This window comes from Neopsephotus bourkii, unplaced genomic scaffold, assembly GCF_033783945.1.
Source record: "Neopsephotus bourkii isolate Nb327-2 ecotype Australia unplaced genomic scaffold, CSIRO-AGI_Nbou_v1 NB_940, whole genome shotgun sequence".
NCBI lineage: Eukaryota > Metazoa > Chordata > Aves > Psittaciformes > Psittacidae > Neopsephotus > Neopsephotus bourkii.
Genome location: NW_026901434.1, coordinates 801,399 through 820,923, shown reverse-complemented (window position 1 = coordinate 820,923; position 19,525 = coordinate 801,399). Strand labels below are relative to the sequence as shown.

At 37.7% G+C, this 19,525-nt stretch overlaps 1 protein-coding gene across 13 annotated transcripts in view; it reads right to left on the bottom strand.

The window, feature by feature from the left end:
- RBFOX1 (RNA binding fox-1 homolog 1) overlaps positions 1 to 14,083 on the bottom strand; it is a 1,299,775-nt gene extending 1,285,692 nt beyond the window's left edge. For 3 of the 13 annotated variants that reach the window (XM_061358250.1, XM_061358254.1, XM_061358261.1), the window contains exon 1: positions 13,787 to 14,082. In XM_061358250.1, coding sequence (XP_061214234.1) covers positions 13,787 to 14,020 — 234 coding nt within the window. In that variant the 5' untranslated portion in view covers positions 14,021 to 14,082. Of the gene's footprint in view, positions 1 to 13,786 lie in introns of all 13 variants that reach the window. The other 10 variants (XM_061358249.1, XM_061358247.1, XM_061358243.1 and 7 more) reach the window with 8 other exon arrangements.
- Between the last annotated feature and the right edge of the window lie 5,442 nt (positions 14,084 to 19,525).

Below are 19,525 nucleotides of genomic sequence, written 5' to 3'. Positions count from 1 at the left end.
CCACAACTCAAAGAGGATACACAAAGTCATTTCTCACAGTAAAGCTGGATCTGGCACTGGATTAATTTATAACTTCCACTGATTTAAAAGAAAGTTCTTTCAAGCAAGTATCAATGCTTCTAAATTCCCAGTTTTTACATCAAGGTTCTCATTAACATTTTGGTTTATTCTTGGAATTCCAGACTGCTGAAATGATGGAATTATTTCAGATACTCAGCTTTATTAAAATTCTGTCTTTTAATTTACATTCTTGTGTAGCAGCTTATATACCTGTTTGCAGTCTTACAGATAAACCTGTTACTAAAATATCACCCAAACAGTTTAAAATGTAGATGGTAACAGAAAATATGAATCTAAAATAACTATTTCTAAAATATGATTGAAGGCAAGGTCACGATTTGAAAAGAGGTTTACATACAATTTATTACTTGGAATATTGAATCCAAGAGTAGCTTTATGATAAATCCTACATGTTTGTTAGGATATTTAGAGAATTTTACATTTTTATATATATACACACATACAACATTTTCTCATACTAATTGTATAATTTCTTGCATTTCTTAATGTTAAGCTGTGTGGTGTGTTTTATAATGCTTAAGGTGACATTGGGCAGTTCAGTCCCCACAGATACAAGTGTTCTTACTCTTACAGAAACTAGTTTTATTTTTTTTCCCCACAAAGTGTGTAGCCTAAAGAACATAACAGCTTCAGGATTATTTATTTTTTTTATTCTTCAAAGTACATAGTGCTGGATAGTTTCCCTTCCCTCTGCAACTCTTCAGCATTTACAATAGGTAAAATGGCTATCTCCTATCTATGAAAATAGAGCAAAGTAGAAGAAAGCAAACTGACACTGATACTAAAAATATAATAAAAGCAAGCTCTACATTCAGCCTCTGTAATCACTCAAAGTGATGAGAACACATGCACCTTGCAGATGAAGAGGCCATTGAGGTAAGAAAGTTCTCTGATCAGAAGCTTTCCCTTCCAGCTACTGAAGTCTAAGAGGTGAAAGCCAAAACCTCAGAGAACTGTGCTGGCTACTGTAAACCATATCCAGCCTGCTAAAGAAGGAGGCAATAGGGCAGCATGAATGCTGAAAAGAGGCAAGCAGGAAATAAGACCTAGTCACAGGGAATCCTACATACCAAGATTTTAAGAACAGCTTCAAAAAGGACAGCCAGGCTGAAGTATTGATTTGTTCCAGGCCAGGTTGGGCAGGCCTTTGAGCAACTGGGTGGTTTAAGCCCTGCCTGTGGCAGGGGGTTGGAACTAGATGATCTTTGAGGTCCCTTCCAACCCAAACCATTCTAGGATTCCATGAGAGAAATCCCCTAATTGAAGGCAATGTCATAATAGTCTCAGCAATTTGTTTTGGAAGTTCATGTTATTTTGGGATATGACCTATTTATGTACATGCATGGTAAGACACCTTTCACCATTTCTCACAGAAATAATAGAATTTTTAACAGTATTAATGCAGATCTCTGTTGTTCCCTGTTTGAGAGGTGGGTTTGGTGCCTGGCTGAAGGCACCATTCTTATGACAGAATAAACTGATGCGTGCCTTGCAGTGATGATTTCCTTGCCCAGATAACAGAAAACCAAGTACCCTAATCAAATAAAAAAAGTAAATCTGTTGACATATCCCTACAGGTTCCACTAAACTTTGCTCCTGCTCCAGCACAGATACAATTGGTACCGAATTAAACACTGGCTTGATGAGTGACAGGTCATGGATGAAAACATTCAAAATAGTGTTTTAAAGACCATTCAACCTATGTGGCTTCTCAACTGCATCTTTCCAACTGCATGTGTCATCTAGCAAAGATCTTTGTGTAACACTTAGGTGGTTTTAAGTATCCCTCAGTTCCTGCTGCTCTCTCTCCACCTGAAAGCATAATACTAACTCTCACATTGTCATCATTTCAATAGTAAACTAATTGCAAAATAGAGCAAAGATTGTGCCTCCAGGTCAGGAATGAGCAGCAGGAACAGAGGAACCATTTGGTTTCATGCAAATACCCCATATAAAAAAAAATCAAGAAAAACAAACATAACAATTGGTTTAATGAAATGATTGTGTCAGTTCTGCAAGAGGTATCAGAGCTCCTTTAATACAAGTGCACTTTTACTCTAGTTCTTAGAGGGCTTAAACTTTTAGTTTAGATCATACATAAACAGATTCTGGCCCAGGTTTTAGGAGATTTAAGAGGATTCAAATATCATCTATGGAGGTTTGCTTTCTCCTTCAGCTTAAGTGGAAACAAAATGTGTCTAGTAAATGTTATACAGAAAGCAATCATCTCCCTCAGGCCTAAGCTAAGGAAAATTAGTTACTGTTTGCAAATCAAACTCTGCTGCAGTCTTACTGAAAAATTAATTCTGAAGGTGAGGGAGTCTGCCTGGCCTTTGGAGGTCTTCCTGGCACTGAATACAGACAATGATTATATTGAATATAACCCCAAATCACCTGCAAGCTGTAGCTTAACATATAAACCCATCAGAAGAAACTGGGCTTTTATTACCAGCAATAACAAACACTTCACAAATTTACATAAGGCCTTTCATCAGAGAAATTCATGATGCTTTTCAAACTTTAAGTTGAACTTAATGGAGGTGTGCATGTTAAATGTTATTGTTGCGATTTATAAAATAGCTAATCCTAAAATATGAGAACTTGCTTCTTGTCAAATTGTGTTAAGAAAGCCACTTTCGGAGGCAGGGGGCCCTTGACTGAACTAACGTAAGTACAGCTAAAGGCAAGGAAGTTTAAACTTTTTAAAATGTAGGAGGAAAATTACCATGCAAAGGGAGAAAGCAAAACATTAGCCAGATACACAGCTGCAATTTTTTCTTGGTTTCCTAAAGAAAAATACATCCTGGGACACTAGACACTAAAGCGCTGGCTTCTGCCATCCATCTACAGAGTAACATCCAGTACCAACAAGGTAAAATCAAGAATCTCTAGACACAACAAATGTCACAAGTTAAACACTGTGGTGAGCACCAAATAATGCGACCATCATTAAAACCAAAGCAAAGCTATTTACACAAGGAACCTGACATTCTGCTCCAAGAGCATCAAGAACAGTGAAGCACCTTGGGAGATTCACGACAGTTCCTTGCACTAATTCCCTCTCTTCTTGACACTGTTGATAAAAGCAGATTATTTCCACTGTTTATTCCCCCAGAAACCTACGTCATCTCTTCAACTGGGAGGCTTTACTTCACCAAGATACAATTCCTTTGCTAGGTGAAAGCTATCAAATTCCATCAACCTGACTCCAAATCCCCTTTAAAGACCTTATTAGGTTTTTTAAATCCTATTATTCAGTGTGTTTTTTTTCAATTAACTGAGGAAGTGTGTAGGTATAAATCAAGTCACTGGTAATTTCTGGACAACTTAAACCTAATAACAGCGATAAATTCTGGGCTTGTCTGAAAGAAATGCATTTCCGTATGGACAAACAATGGACAAATTACGCCTGTGATAAAAGCGCAATGGGTGCTATAAAAACTATAAAAACTATAGAAGGGTGTCTAGTTCTGCTCAGCAGCAATGTACCAACAAGTTACTTTGCAGCTGTTGGTAAATGACTCTGAAATCCAAGGCAGAGCAGTACCTAAACCATCAAAATATTAACACAGGACCATTCAGCGTTCCCAATCAGCGTTCTTCAAAAACGTTGAACTTGCAAAGAGCCAGAGAGGGTGGAGATCAATTATTTCAGATGAGGAACACAGACCCTTAGGATGGAAAACAAAGTACACCGATAGATTTATTTAGCTCATCCAAGAGAAGGCAATGACTTTATTCTCATAATGGGAGTCAGTAAGGTCTGCTGCAACAAGTATACGCAGGCTGGCATGTGCAGTTGAGCAAATTCCAACTCTATTTTATTTACAGTGAGAATAATTATCTACACCTGTGAACTGAAGCCTTTAACCAAAATGGTTGTTTTTTAAAAATTACATGTTCTTCATCAAACAGAAGTTACTAACTTTTACTAGATATCGGGGTCAATTCTAGCCTTGATATCCAAGAAGGGCCAATACATTAGTGGCCAAGAGCATTACACCTTTATGTAACATGTACTTACAAGAGACATTAGAAGAAAACATCATCACATAATGAAAAACTATTGTGCCTGCAAGATTTGGGAACCAGACTGCAGTGAGAGGAAAAAATTTTGTTCTACTGCTTTTCCAAGAATCAGTCTTCTTTTCTAACCTAATGTAAACAGCTTTCTCCAATGTCATTTGTTTTAAGTAAAAAGTGATAAATTGCTCAAGCAGCATTCTCTCCATTTTATAGAGACTCTTAATTCACATTTTCTAACCATAAGACTCAATGATTTTGCTCTCTGGAGACAGTGAAAGGATTAGAGCTTTTAGTTGAAATATGTATTTTAGTTAAAGAAAAGAAATCTCTTAGCATCTCAGAACAGAGGTTACTTCACCAGTGTATTACTGCTCAGAATGTTTACTTTCCACTTAGTTATAGCCTAACTCAAAACTAACATGATCTCAGTGTGGTGATAGTTCAGAATTTTACATATTAAATCCATTTATATTTTTTGTGATTAGCCATCTCATTTTGGAAAATAGCATTCATTGAAAATGTGCTGAATACACAGTACATCTCAACTAGCAAAAGAAACATTCATACTGGGACAGAAATTTATATATATCAATTCAATAAAAAAATAAGGAACATGTGTACTTAAATAAAAAGGATGCCAAAGCCTGCATAGTGCAAATGCAACTGGGACACACACTTCAGTAAGAGCGACAGACTTAAACACAACATAAGGCTATCAAGACTGTCTCACTGCCTCTCTTCTACCCTTCTTCCAGTATAGCTCAGAACCTACTTTTCCATCATTGTCCTGACAGGCAAAATGCTTGTCAGTGTACAGGTACAGCTACAGTATATTCCTTACCCAGCACAACTTTTGTGTCCTAATCACCCACAAAAATACAGTTATAGTGTACCAGGAACTGCCAAACATCACTTCTTTCTGGGACTCTAAACAGAGCTGGCTATCACACCCAGTCACCTTAGTGACTTTGGGGGACTAGTATAATGAACACTTTTTTTTTTTTTTTGGACCTGCACGAAATGTGTAATTACTCTCACTGAATAGGATGGTAGAATAAAGCAACTGATACATTATGCTATAGAACAGTACAAATTTATTGGATGAAATTCAATCTTTGCTGTTTTATTCTGGCTTACAAGTTTTATTCTGCCATGAGTTCACTTAAGGCAATACATACTTATTTGGCATTTGCACTAGTAAGGCTAAGCTCCAGTTAGAAGAAACCTGTTCAAGAGGAAGCACTAAATGAAATTCAGGTATCAACAAGAATATCAATAAGAAAGATGCAAGCAACTTTTTTTTTTTTTTTTTAAGAAACCCACACATCATTACCAGGGTAGTATTTGACAACACATCACATTTTTGACCTTCAGATCTTGCAGAAATGGTCCATGCTATATGCAGCCTCCCACCACCTGCAGTCATTCTGACTTACAAATAGGAATTATACATGGCTATGAGCTTACACATTATTTGAAAATCTCATTTTAGAGAAACCTTCCAAATACCATTTTACTAAAATTCCTAATTAGTTTCAGAGTAAGGAGACTGAAGAGATAGCACTTCTTCCATAAATCTGGCATTTACCACACTATTCATAGACATTAACAATCTCCTTACTATCAAAGGTAACCGATACCACCAAAATAATTACATGAGCTGGGGAATTACACAGCCCTTTAAGTGTATGCTACTAACAACTGAGCTTATGCTATCTTTGTCCAACTATTCAAGGTCACTCTGACCTTGTGAAAACATACAGCCCTTTATGCCAATGGTGGCTGATTCTTCTGTGTCCCTGCTCAATTATTAAAGGCTATTATGACTGCACAATTCCTGCTAGCCATCAGGCAACAACACTGAGGAAGTAACACACCACAGCCACTCAACTTTGTTCTCCTCTTGCAGTCTTTACTTTCTTGTTTGATGAAGAATAACTAAAGTCCATTTACCAAATACTTAAAGAATAATATTTTTCTTTAAATAAAGGACCAGAGTTGTGTTACTTGCTAGGGATCCTAAGTGATCTGTAATACACGGTAACTTTTGAATCACAGTGATGCACAACAAAGTCTACATTCCCTTGCAGGTACCTGAGACAGCAAAACAAACATTCACATTAACATCAGACACAACTCCATGTAATGTTTAATCAAATACAGCTGAAGTACGTTATACTGTAAGCATGTGGAAAGAAAACAGCAGGTAAAAGACAAATTCATAAGAATTTTTGTGATTAGGAAATTTTTTTCACTTTAAACAATTTTGCTTTTAGGACTAGAATGAAAGTATCCTTTCCAAGGACTCCAGCTACCAACATGTCCTCTCCCGCCACTTCATTGATTTGTGAATCTTAGAATGACCTTTATTAATTAAATCTCAGTACAACTAATTGAGAATTACTTCATTATCTACCACTTACAGTCAATGACATTAGGTTAAGTTACTCAACTGTTGCATTTTCCTACACCAAGCTATTAGAAGATTGCTTCCCAACTGTTGAAGGCGTTAAGTCCGTTTTAACAATAGCTTAAGATGCCAAAAGGAAAGAGTTCAGGACACAAGACAAATATTAAAAGTAAATGTTCTGTATTTTTAATTTAAAATATAAATTTCTTCCTAGTGCAGTCAGGACTATGTATAATTCCTTGGGCTGTTTAAGAACTGCACAGCAGACAAAGCATTAGAACACATTAAGTGCATTCTCCAAGGAGAAATTAAAGGGCTGGCAGTGCATCAGGTAGTAGTCTAGTTTAATGGAACAAAACAGGCAACTTTAGTAATAATGCACTCACAAATTAGTCTGAACATTGAGTATGCCACAGGAAAGGGAAATCTGGTGAATAACCAGCCTGCTTCCATTTTTGATTTTCACACTGCTCCTATGGCATGCTCCCCAACATTGCAATCCAGACTAATGACTAAGACTGCAAGCATTAAAAAAATCCGAAGCACCCAGTAAGTAAATATTTTTTCAATTTCTCAGTCATAGAGACTTGAAATAAAAATATTTTTCATAATGACTGGAATTCATTCAATGCACAGTAACCTATATTGGGTTACAGAAAGACTGTAGCAAGAGCAATGCATACGTACCTTAATTTCACATCTCCATTAATTCAACTGTGTAGACCAGAAATGTTGTCTTTCACACCCCAGAAGACCTTTGGATTTCAATCGCAACTAGTATTCCAGTTACTCTACAAACATCAATATTAGCTAACTGATTATTCAAACTGAGATAAATGCTTCATGCATATTCCTTACCAATGAAATGAAACTTCCAATGGGTAAATACAAAGAGCTTATGATACTCTTGGCTGCAATTGCATATTAAAAGTAGGCAGCCACTCACCGAATATAATTAAATTTCCCCCATGTAAAAACAGTCAGGCAATCCATATGCAGTCCTCAGTTTTGTACACTTACCCCCTGCCATCTAGTGTTCTGCCCCAATAACTACAGTAAAAATGTTAAAATGAGGTCATCCATAAGGGTCTATTTCTGCTGCCTTTAGTTGTCTTAGTCAATTCCTTACTTGCAGTTATTCCTGCTCAAGACCCAGAGACACTGTTTACATACACAGGAGACAACCAGCAGAAGGTTAATAGGGAGATAAATCAGTTTCACGGAGAACATTTTCCATTGACTTGTTCTTGGACATGGAATCAAGTCCAAACCAATTTTTGAAGATCATTTATTTACATATTTCTACAAAAGGCTCCCTTACTAGCATTTATATTAGTAAATATTCCTGTGGAAGTAACTCCAGCAGCTTACATCAATACAGCCATTCACTTCTTCTAAAGAATTATTATCTCCTTTCCGTTTCTAAAGACTAATAATAATGCCAATGTCCTGGATCACATAATTTGATTGTGCTCTGAATCAAAGCAACAAAAAACATTAATTCCAGTTATATTGCAATTTTTGACTAACAAGTAAATCCTTAAGCTAGCCTCTAATTAGGTAACCAGAGCCAAAAATAGGCAAGAGAAGAAAGGCAAACAGATTACTTCATACAACATGTTACAAATGTCATGCTGTTCAAAGCATTACAAATCGACAGCGCCCTCTTAGAAGAAGTCTATTCCCTTCCATAACCTCTGAGGACAAAAGAATTTCAATGGATTAAACATTATTACTAGAAGGAGAGAAAAAAACCTAAACCACAGCCTTGACAGTAGGATGGTTCAATCTGCTTAGGATTTAGAGTCAAAAATCAGCACCTTAAATTCAACTCTCAGTCCAGTATGAACTCACCAATTGAGGTTCTCCTCTGTAAACATGTTTTCCCTTCAGAGTAATATTCATAAATACCACCAAGAGCACAAAGCCATGCACACACAAACAAGTTCTCTTAATAAACCAACTGGAAGGAGCGAATACATTTTCTAAACAAAACAAAACACCTGTATGAGTAATGGCATTAATACAGTGCAAATTTTGTGGCAATGCACAAACTGTCAGGCTTCAGATCCACTTCTTAGATTTGACTCTATGCTGATGCATATATTTCATGAAAAAGAAATTACTGAGCCAAAACACTACTTTTCACATAACCTGTACTAAACATAAAAGATAGTAAATGTGCATTTCATTTACCTATATTAACATCATTTTCATATTCAATGCCTCCTTGTATCTCTGCTACTTCAGTACTTGCATGACAGCAGCTCACAGTGCTAAAGTTACATAAAGTTTCTGCCCAAAGCCAGATGCAGGGCTAAGTTCCTATATCCTCACCTGGTCTTTATAGAATTTTTAATTTGATATCGTGAATCCAGACCTACTCCTCACATGAGGGAATTTCACCTTGAACTGAACATTAGGACTTTTAAGGTCTAAGCCTCCTCTCCTCCTGAGAACTCCTCCTCTTAAATGATCAGCTTTCCAAGGTGGACTTTTTTCAGCTTTCCAAGCTGTGTCTACAATTTGGGAATAGTGGTACACAGCAAAGAGTTGAAGTAAAGCGCTTCTATCAGATGGGCCCAATACAAGTTCAACATGAAGCAGCAGAAGATGTTATGAACAATGAAAGAGGGAAATTTGTCTTACTCCTAACCATAGCTCAGCCAGACCAGGTGCCCAGGATCTAGACAGCACCTGATAGTGCTACTGTGGAGAACAGAAAAAAAGGCCTTACAGCAACTGGAGAGAATCTTTATTCCAAATGTCTCATGCATGCAGTGATGAGCAGAAGAATAGCATGCCAAACATTTAATCAGACATGAAAGGTAGTTTCCCCATAGACTTACAGAATCATTAGGGCTGGAAGAGACCTCTGGAGATCATCTAGTCCAACCCTCAATTTCAACTGACCCAAAATTCTCAACAAATTGGTACCTGCTTTTAAAGATTAAGTCTTTTTAAGGAGCGGATCTTCCAGCACTTGACAAAAAAGTAACAAGGCTCAATTTGTTCTGTATGCAGAGATGAGGACATCACACAGCATGCCACATCTTCCGTTCTAACCTGTATTTAAAATGATAACATCTGATATTTATAAGGCTGAATTTGTCACATGCTACAAGTTTAGTGTAGCCAATTCTTCAGCAAAATCAGTTTTCTCCTCCTACAAAGGTATTAAAGAGTAACTTTTCATATACACTTCTCACTTTCATTTACAATATGACCGTACCACTAAAGACATTACTTTTGACATTAACAAAAAGTTGTGAATTTTCTTCATTGTATTTCTACACTTTCATCGTCACAAAGGCAAAGGTTATTTTTGTAAACATTTGAAGCAGTCTTTTAATTCCCAAATGCATTAAGCCTTTCTGAAAGTTGTTTAAAAGGATAAAAGTTCAAGCTCTCTCCTACACATTCCTGCACAGGTGACATCACATAGAAAAACACAGTTAAAACTATATGAACCACTAGAAAAATCAAACCCAGGAATTTGGTCTTGTTCTATAAATTTTGCACAAATACTTAGAGGAAAATAAGTTTGGTTTTTAACAGAGTAGGCATTATGAATACATAGATATCTTCACATCAAAAGGAGGGATTTAAATTAGATAGGATTAAATTAGATTTAGGAAAAATTCTTCACTGTGAGGGTAGCGAGGCACAAGCATATGTTGCCCAGAGAAGCTGTGGCTGCCCCATTCCTGGAAGTGTTCAAGGCCAGGCTGGATGGGGCTTTGAGCAAACTAGTCTAGCGCAAGGTATCCCTGCCTGTTGTAGGAAGTTGAAACTAGGTGAGCATTAACGTCCCTTCCAAACCAAACCAGTCTGTGATTCTATGAAAATCCACCTGGCCAGATCGACTAACAGTCAGGTAAGGAAACCATACAAGACTGTATCCTGTAAGTAAAAGGATTCCAAGGGTACACATTCTTAATGACCATAACTCATGGATAACTCATATAAGCTAGTCAGTGGGAGAACATGTCTATCAGCCTAGGAAAAAAATCATTACTTGCATGCTTACTTCTCACATGCTTTTTATTTCAGTAAATACTATTTTACACTAAATTAGTGATTTCCATTATGTGCTGGAGCACGTGCAGGGTGACAAATGACCACAGAACATTCTGCAACTGATAGTTATGGTCATCCTCCAGGCATACAAAAGATAGGTTGGATTCTACAGAGACCCTAGTTAAATATTTTTACCCAAACTTTTGATAAAAAGGGTGACTCACCAGCTCTTCCAAATGATAATTCTGCACCATCTGGATCAAATGAGAAATTTCTCAAGTTGAACCTTACTACAAAGACTGCATTCCATTTTGTTTGAACCAAATACTTCATTCTGATGATATGCCAAAAAGAAACATTAGAGGGAAAAATTACATGAGCTTAGACTATGTGATTCATACCTGCTGTGAGCAGTTTCCTTACTATAAATATAAGTAAAGAGGAAGGCAAGAAGCAAATTATTTTAATAGATGTCTAAATTAACAATTACAGTTTTACCCCAGGTTACTGCATTAACTAGATACTAGTAGTATGTGAAGGAATCATTCCACGTACCACTGAAAACTAGTTATTGGCAAAAGCAGCCCTTCATTCCCATGGCAAACAAAGCAGCTCTGTCCAGTGAAGCTAGCAGCAGAAACATCCTTCTGCAACCAACTTCTGCACAGCAGCAGCTACTGTTATAAATACACAATGCCAAGTAAATGCCCAGAAGTATTCTGCATCATTTCGCAAGCATGAAATATAGATGGTGTTTGCATTCTCTCATTATACAAGATTCCATAAAAAGTGAAGTGATGAGTTGGAGCAGATGACCTAGGTAGATCTCTTTCTTCTAAACCTAAGAATGGATGCTGAATCAGGCACATAGCAGTGGAATAAATAAAGAAATAACACACTTACTGTGCTGATTTTTTTATTACTAGTCCAAAAATGAGTCAAAGCCTATAAATTTTTTTAATATCCTTCTTTAAAATAGAAGACATAATGGACTATTAGGAAATGTTCTTCCAGTGCATGCATTGATTACCCATACCACTATGCCTATTAAAATATTCTTCTAAGCACAGAAATGAAGTCATTCCAGTGTTTCCTAAGGGCACACAGTCCATCTTTTCCAGCAGCTTGCTCTCTACAAAGTGACAGACACTTAACAGTGATTGTTGAACAAGGTTTTTTATTGGTTTTAGAAGTTCTATGTTAACAGAATTTCAAATGTCACATAATTTATTTCTAATAATGTCTCTAGTGACACTGCTTTAAATGGGAAGGGGAAAAATTACTGGAACTTTATACAAAATGTAGTGCAACATCCCAATGGAGAGTCTATTGAAGTGAGTGGAAAGAGTAATCTCAGTGAGCTTCAATGAATTTTGAATCAAACTCCATTTAAGAATTGCTATAAGAAACGTCGTTTTATCATAAAAGTATTTATGAATATTCTGGGAGAGACAAACAGTGAAATAATTGCTCATTATCACATTTGCTTTGTTAAGGAAAAAGAAAAATAAAAAAATTGACAGATATTCATCACAAGAGAATTTCCTGTAGTGGTAGATGAGTGGTGGAACAATAAGAGCAAACCAAGCCCTACAAATGGGGCAGTGCCCAGTGATTTAGGTATGCATCATTCTATATATTCTACATTCTAAAATTGATCCCGCAAAAGAGAAAGTAAACCTACTCAATTCAGGCTCTTTTTCAACAACTGCCTAGTTAAATATATAGTAACATATACTAGCAAAAAGACACTGCACAACCTGTAGTGGTAGTCAGGGATACTTATCCTGAAATGGAATGGATTTAAAGCCTTTTTCTCTGAAAAGAGAAAAAGTAAAATCAACCCAAACAAACAAAAACTAAACCAGACAAAAGCAGGGTTATGATCCGATCAACTGACTTGCTCATGTATTGTATAGCTTAAATCAGCAGGGAGAAGAGTCTTTGTAGCGGAAGTGGTATCAGAACAAGAACACTACTTTGATGCCCGAGAGTTAAAACGTGTGCCTTCATAAGCTTTTGAAGCCCAAAATGCAGACTTGGAACAAAATGCAATTACATGCAGTTACATGGACTGATTAAAAATGTACTTTTACTTGTATAAGCTGATGCCTTAGACATTTCCTGGCTCTCGTGAGTCAGGAAAACTGTTGCATTTAGAGATGATGCATTAGAGATGCCCTTCTGACAGAATGAGCTGAGTAAATTAACCTTTCAAATTATTTGAAAAATGTAAATCCTACTGAAATTTGGAACATATACTTGACTCCTTATTTGAGAGGAATTTCTTAATTCAGGACATTAATTCCAGAAAAGAAAGAAAAATACATATTTTGGAAAACTTCTAGTAAAATATGTATGCTAAAATTTCCAGCAGCTCTTATGTAAATTGTACAAACTATACTCTCACCTTATGACCACTCAAACAGGAAATATGTACACACAAGACACTGTTCCCCCTCCACTTATGATTGAGGGAAGCAGCCTGTATGCGTCCAGAAAAGTACTGGCCAAAACAGCACCACAGAAGGAAAAGCTTCAACTGGGTGAGAATCCATATGTTCACCCCTCTTCTCCCCAGTTTTCTGCTAAGCTTCAGAAACCTGCCAACAGGCACAGCAGCTGAGCTAAACAACTAGTTAAGAAACGCTGACAGAGTTAACCTCATACAAAGATCTGGTAACAGTATATTTCTATAGACAACTGTTCAGCAGCTCTTTTTTTGTTACATCTCAACAGATGAGATTTGCTCTGTCACCAGATGAGATCTCTAACCACCAACTCTCCTCTTCCCTGCAGGCACTACCCTCACCCCCAGCTGTAAAATAGTATTCCACAACATAAATGCAGTTGAAAATCTGAATGGACTGATAAACAATCCATGATGTCCAATTCAGTGTATCAACCATTACCCAATATAAGAAGCTGAAAAACAAGCTTCAGCAATTAGTATCCCTTCTGACCTCCCCCCCCCCAAAAAAAAAAATCACTTCTGACATACACATTTTGCAAGCAGCCAACAGTGAGAGCCAGATTAAAATACACAGTCCTGCACTAAAAAGCATGTAGCCAAGATAAGAAACTAAAGAGTAACATTCTTATAATCTCAGTGAGACGGGACACTTGATCACATTTGTCTTGCACTTCTTGATGCCAGATTAACAACTTCAGGGTGACAAATAATTTCAAAGGCAAACTCATGGCCCTTCCCCCTTTCCCAGCTTGGAGCCACTAAAGATTCTCACTTACACTTTTGCCTTCACCACCTCCTTCAGGCACAGGCTCTTCTCTGTCTAAACAAGGCATTATTTCTTCTGCTGCTGCTACTGCCGTTCCTCTGCCCTTCCCAATGTTTCCTCCTTCATTCGCCAGCTTCAACCTCTTCCCCTCAGGTTGAGAATCATCCACGTCTTCCCTTCTCATCTTGCCATCTCTGCCTCGTTGCTTCACCACGTCTTCTGGGCTGCCACCGGAATTCGACATTTTTAAAGTGTTATGGACTTTTGCTAAAGATTGATGAAGCTGCGTTTTTGAAGGGGATATAGCTTCTGAGAGCTCCGATGTGCTCTCGCTCCTCTTAAAAATTTCAGTGGTGTTTCGAAGCCTTTGCAGGAACTGCACATAGCACTTTTGTTTCTCTGCCGCCCTCTCCTGATCACTGGGTAGCACTGTGCCCGAGGACAGCTTCCAGTGCACGGCTACAGACAAGCTTCTTTCTATACTCCATCCTCTGCACCTAATAAAAAGTAATAACTTTTCCTATATTGATTGTATGCACAATCCTACTGCTTACATTACCAAAACCCTTGTATTCCTGTTCTAACTGATCCACAGTAATAGCTTTTCCTTAAAGCACAAAATATTTTCTGCACCTTCTTTAAATCCAAATTTATCTCTGCCCAAGGGACACAGTAAGTTTTTTTTTTTTTTGTTATTATACTGTTACTGATCTCCCAAGAATGATTAACCATTAAAAGGTAAAGATTGCTTTAGTTCCAAATAGCTTCTTTCAAAATAATTTCATTATAGGTTTTTTCTTTTAAAGGGTGCCATTACTTCATAAATTACCATTGTATCTTCTGAATTCACATTATCACATCAGTTTTGCACAATGTGCTCTGGTCCTACAGCTGCAGGAATGAGATTAAAATGAGATTAGAACAATCCAATATGACCTTTTGAGATCCTTTCTGCTCTCAACCAATTTATGAAAAGCACCAACACATATCAAAGGACTGGTGTAACATCTGGGCTTTAAGAAAAAAGTAACCTACTGCTCTCACATATAGACTACAATATGCTGCTTTACCTCATTTTTTCCAATGATCTTTCAAGATGATGCATGTCACATTAAATACCCTCAGCAGGCCAATCACAAGATAAGGCAGAAGAACATGGTTCTGAAGCTGGCTAACCAAAAAAAACAAGTTGTTGAAGGACATTTTTCCACAAAAGAAGGCAATATAAAGTAGAGTTAAAAAAATGTAGTATTTCTGTTTTCTCCTGCTTAAGGGCTTGTAGGTTTAACTGAGATTCTTAATAACTTGTAGAGTGAAATAAATCCCTAAGGAGCCCTCCACAAATATCTAGATATGCTCCTGTCAAGGGCTTAGGATTAGGCTTCAGAAGTGGTGACCAGTCAATTGTGGATGAATGAATACCATCAAACTGCCCGGTATTTCCAGTGTTCAACAAAGTACGACTTCCAAGGGCATTTCTCACTTTTCCCTCTGGCTTGGAGCCCTTTCAAGAGTTCTGCAACTGTTCAGATCTCCCCCACACTGGAAGGTGCAGCTCTACACAGAAGGAGTGATCAAACTGCAAAAGCCTGAAGCTTTCCTTTTTCACCATTCGCACCTGCTTTTTCCATTACACTTGTCCCACCACATCCTCTAATCCTGTCTTCTATTTCCATTTAGTTTATCATTTCTACATAGTCCCCAGCCTTACTTGAAACTAAAATGTCAGCTTAACTATTATACTATTCAGGCAGATAGCAGTAAATTGCATCAATTTTGCTTGGATCAGTTCTCCATCCAAAAGCTTTGATTTCACAGAATCCAAGTGCTTTGCGAGGACTTGCCAGTTCTACCAGTATTTTATTTGTTTTTGAAGCAGAACCAGGCAGCCACACAGGCAGGACCATTCCAGCCACATTCCTGCCAGTGTGCTTGCCAGGCAGCTGCCTGGCTCCTTGCACGCTTCTGTCTCCAGGCCTGTCTCGATCATAGGCAGAGTCTGCTTCTTCCAAATTAAAACAAAATATCCAGTTCCTTGTTTCTACAGCATAGCTTCTGGTTTTGAAGCAATTAAAATTTACAGAGACAGATACTCTATTTTTATTTCTAATTAAAACCAAATATTTTTTTCAATGTCAACATTTTCAAAATGTCAACATTTTCATACAAAGAAAAGGAGAAACGATGAGACAACAAATGAATTCTCTGTTGGTATTCAGGGAAGGGAGACTGACCAGGACTTTGCTTCCTGTTACTTAGCATGCAAATACTGCCTGGCAAGAATAATTAGTAATCATATTTTATGTTTCTACAGCATGTTGAACTAAAAGGATCCCTGATATAAGGCAGGTCTGCAATACATTAGAGTACCCTGAAAGTTTGTTGGAGCTCCAGGCTTTATGCATGGAGCTCACTTCAGGAACGTGGTTTAAATCTTTCAGATCATTATAAACTTCCTAAGATGATAAAGCAATCAACCTGGGAGAAGAGTCAGTGCTACAGACATACCTAGCTGCCTTCATTACTCTGTACTGCTGCATCTCCTGCTTTACGTCAGCCTGATTTACTGTTTCACTTTCCAACTTGACCAGCTAGCACCTGGGCCATATTCACTCTCTTCCTTTCTTTCAAGATAAGTCACTTTACATCTAATAAGCATTTTTAGATTCCAAGTCTCATGTTGGTTCCTCACAAAACCCTTTACAAAACTGATCATGAGCCAAAGAGAGCAATTAGCACAACTCACTAAAATCTAAGAGACCATTAACAAAGAAGGTATGCCAAACTGAGTAACAAAGTGCTTTGAGCCCTTGGGAGATTTCGCACAAGCTGCTTTCAAGACATTTCTGCTTGGAATCATTGCCAAAATATGCCAAAATGTCAACAACAAAACAGAAGGGCCAGACTTCCACAGGTATCATATGCCATACAATACACAGCAGTCAGTCCAACTCTGCTATCTCTTTCTGGACTGTATAAGCATGTTAAGTACAACAAGTACATTGAGCATCCTATAGCACCGTACTGAGACAGCAGTGCGCCAACTGAGAGAGAGATAAACACATTCCAGGATGCAGGTTGTCAAAAGTAACTCTAAAATTCCATTGCATCTTTGTTTCTCCCTTGTTTACTTTCTCACAGAGGTGTCCACTCTTAATATCAAAGAAAATATAAGATCAATGCTTACCTAGAACGAAACGGGGAGCAGCGGCTTGGAGGAACATGAGGGATAGCAGCTATTCTATTTATGTTATGCTCTGGATACTCGTGCACATGTTTGCATGGTCTACGACACTGCCAAAGAAACTTGCACTTCTCTGCCTCCACCTTTCATTCAACAGCAAAACACACCAAGCTATGTGGCAGCCGGAGGCATGACAGAACTGTGTTGTCTCCTGCTGCGAAGCCTGGACTCCACCAAGCACCACAGGATTTGGATGCAAGTAACCAAGGAGTAGATAGGGGTTTGGGCAGAGGTAGAAAGAGAAAAAACCCTGCTGACTGAGTCTCATCACACTCAGATGTAAAGATTTATTTTACCACATCTACCCTACAAATAAGCAACTGAAATACCAGGAATCATTCAGGGGGTGAACTTCATCTCCTGTAGAATGCCAGGTTTCTACAGGATGTGTCATTTTCATCCTACTTAATGTCTCAGAGCTCAAATGTGGCAAAGATCCCTTTGTTGAACTCTTCTAGAAAAAACAGTGAATTTTGGGTTTCAAGGACAGCTCAGCCAAGAGATTACATTTTCACCTAACTGTACTCCCACTGAAAGCAGGCAGGTTCAGCCTAAGCAGAGTTAGACCATTCCAAAGTGCTTCTGCAATTCAGCTCTATCAGTTTACAACCACCATGACGTAGAATTTTGGAATATTCACATATTTCAGTGTCTTAGTGAGTAAAATGATGGTTATTACCTCAGAATGACATTTATATCAGAGCACTATAATGTTTAATGGAATACTTGTTGCATTCCCTTAGCTCGCCCTCACTTGCAAGCCAACGTAAGACTAATACTCTGATTTAAAGCCCTCTAATATATGCCTTGTTTTCAATGAAAACACAGGCTCTGTAAGTCTATTCATGTTCCAAGAGAACATAAAATGCCAGTCCTGCCAATGAAAGGCAATATAATCAGCAGTAAAAGCTCAGATCTCTTTTCATATGTAATCTGATAAATGAAAACCAACAACAGACAACTTACCCACTTACAAAATTCCATTAATGGGAGGAGAATGGAACTGTACATTTACCTTGATCAGGTAATTTGGCACATTTTACTGTTACAAGGAAGACAAGTTATTTTTTTAATAAGCCTGAAAATGAACCAATAATTATGGAAAATTAATTTTTCATTTATTGTGCTGTTGATTCCAAATTATCCTCCCCATCTCATCTTTGTAATTACTCCTAAAAGCTTATAAATATTTTATTCTTTATTATTATGTTCACTGAGAAATATAAGAGGCACTGACTCCATTGTTTATAGCACACTGTTTATAGCTTCAGGTTTCCCTATACACTTCTCTGTTCTGTACTAGGAGCAGAGAGAGAAATAATCTTTTTACATAGTGGCTTCTGTATTCCACATGCCCTCATATAAATCAAAGTGATATCTTTGTCTAGAACTGTTGGGACACTTGAGTTTCTAGGGGCATGATTCCAAACTTTCGCAAAGTTCTTCAAAAAGTACAGGAACAGGCTGTAGGTATTTGCAAAGGCCTCTATATCTTTCACGAGTGCTTTGGAACTAGATTCATGCCAAATATGGCAACTTCAAAATAGCCCCTTGCAGATGACACGTAATAGGTTAGATCTGGCAAAAGGCAGAACTGTAGAAATCACCAAGTCATAAAATGGTTAGGGTTGGAAAGGATCATCTAGTTCCAATCCCCTTGCCATAGGCAGGGACACCTCACATTAGAGCAGGTTGCTCCAAGCTCCATCCAACCTGGCCTTGAACACTTCCAAGGATGGGACAGCCACAGCTTCCCTGTGCAACCTGTGCCAGTGTCTCACCACCTTCAGAGAGAACTTTCTGCTACATCTAATCTAATCCTATCTTATCTAAATCTCCCCTTCTGGTGCAAAGACATTTACGTATTCATAATGCCTGCTTTGTTATAAATCAAACTTCTCCCTTTTCAAATCATCCTTCCTAATTAACAGTCCCTGCATGCTATTTGCAGTTTAGGTAGAACACTTGAAGGCAACAGCTATATCTGCTATGGTGGCTATATGATAAAACAAAATAGAACATGTTGCTCACTATTAAATCCTTCAGAACAGATCAAACATCAAAATATCCCTACCAAACTTCACCACAAATGTGCCAGGACTTCAGTAAGTATTTAAAGATGCATGGTTACCCACAGACAGCGAAGTCTTGCATCTCCAATCGGGGATCAAATGATATGGTTTCTACCATCTGCCCTGGTGGATCAAAACAGGCCAGTATTTGCACCCTCAAGTTTCTCTTGAAAGCCACAAGCTGCATTCTGCGCAGGGTAACATATCAATTTAAATTCCCACTGCAACCATACTTAATTGATGACAAGACAATGTTCTACCTTCAGGATCATTATGCAAGACAAGCACAGCTATGGCTGATATATACATGCACATTTTAATCCACTTTCCAAAACTCTTTTCTTAAGCCAAAGGAGATTAGAAACAAAGACACTTTGTTTCTACAGTTCAACAAATTTAAGTCAAACAAAAATTGTACTTATCATTAAATACA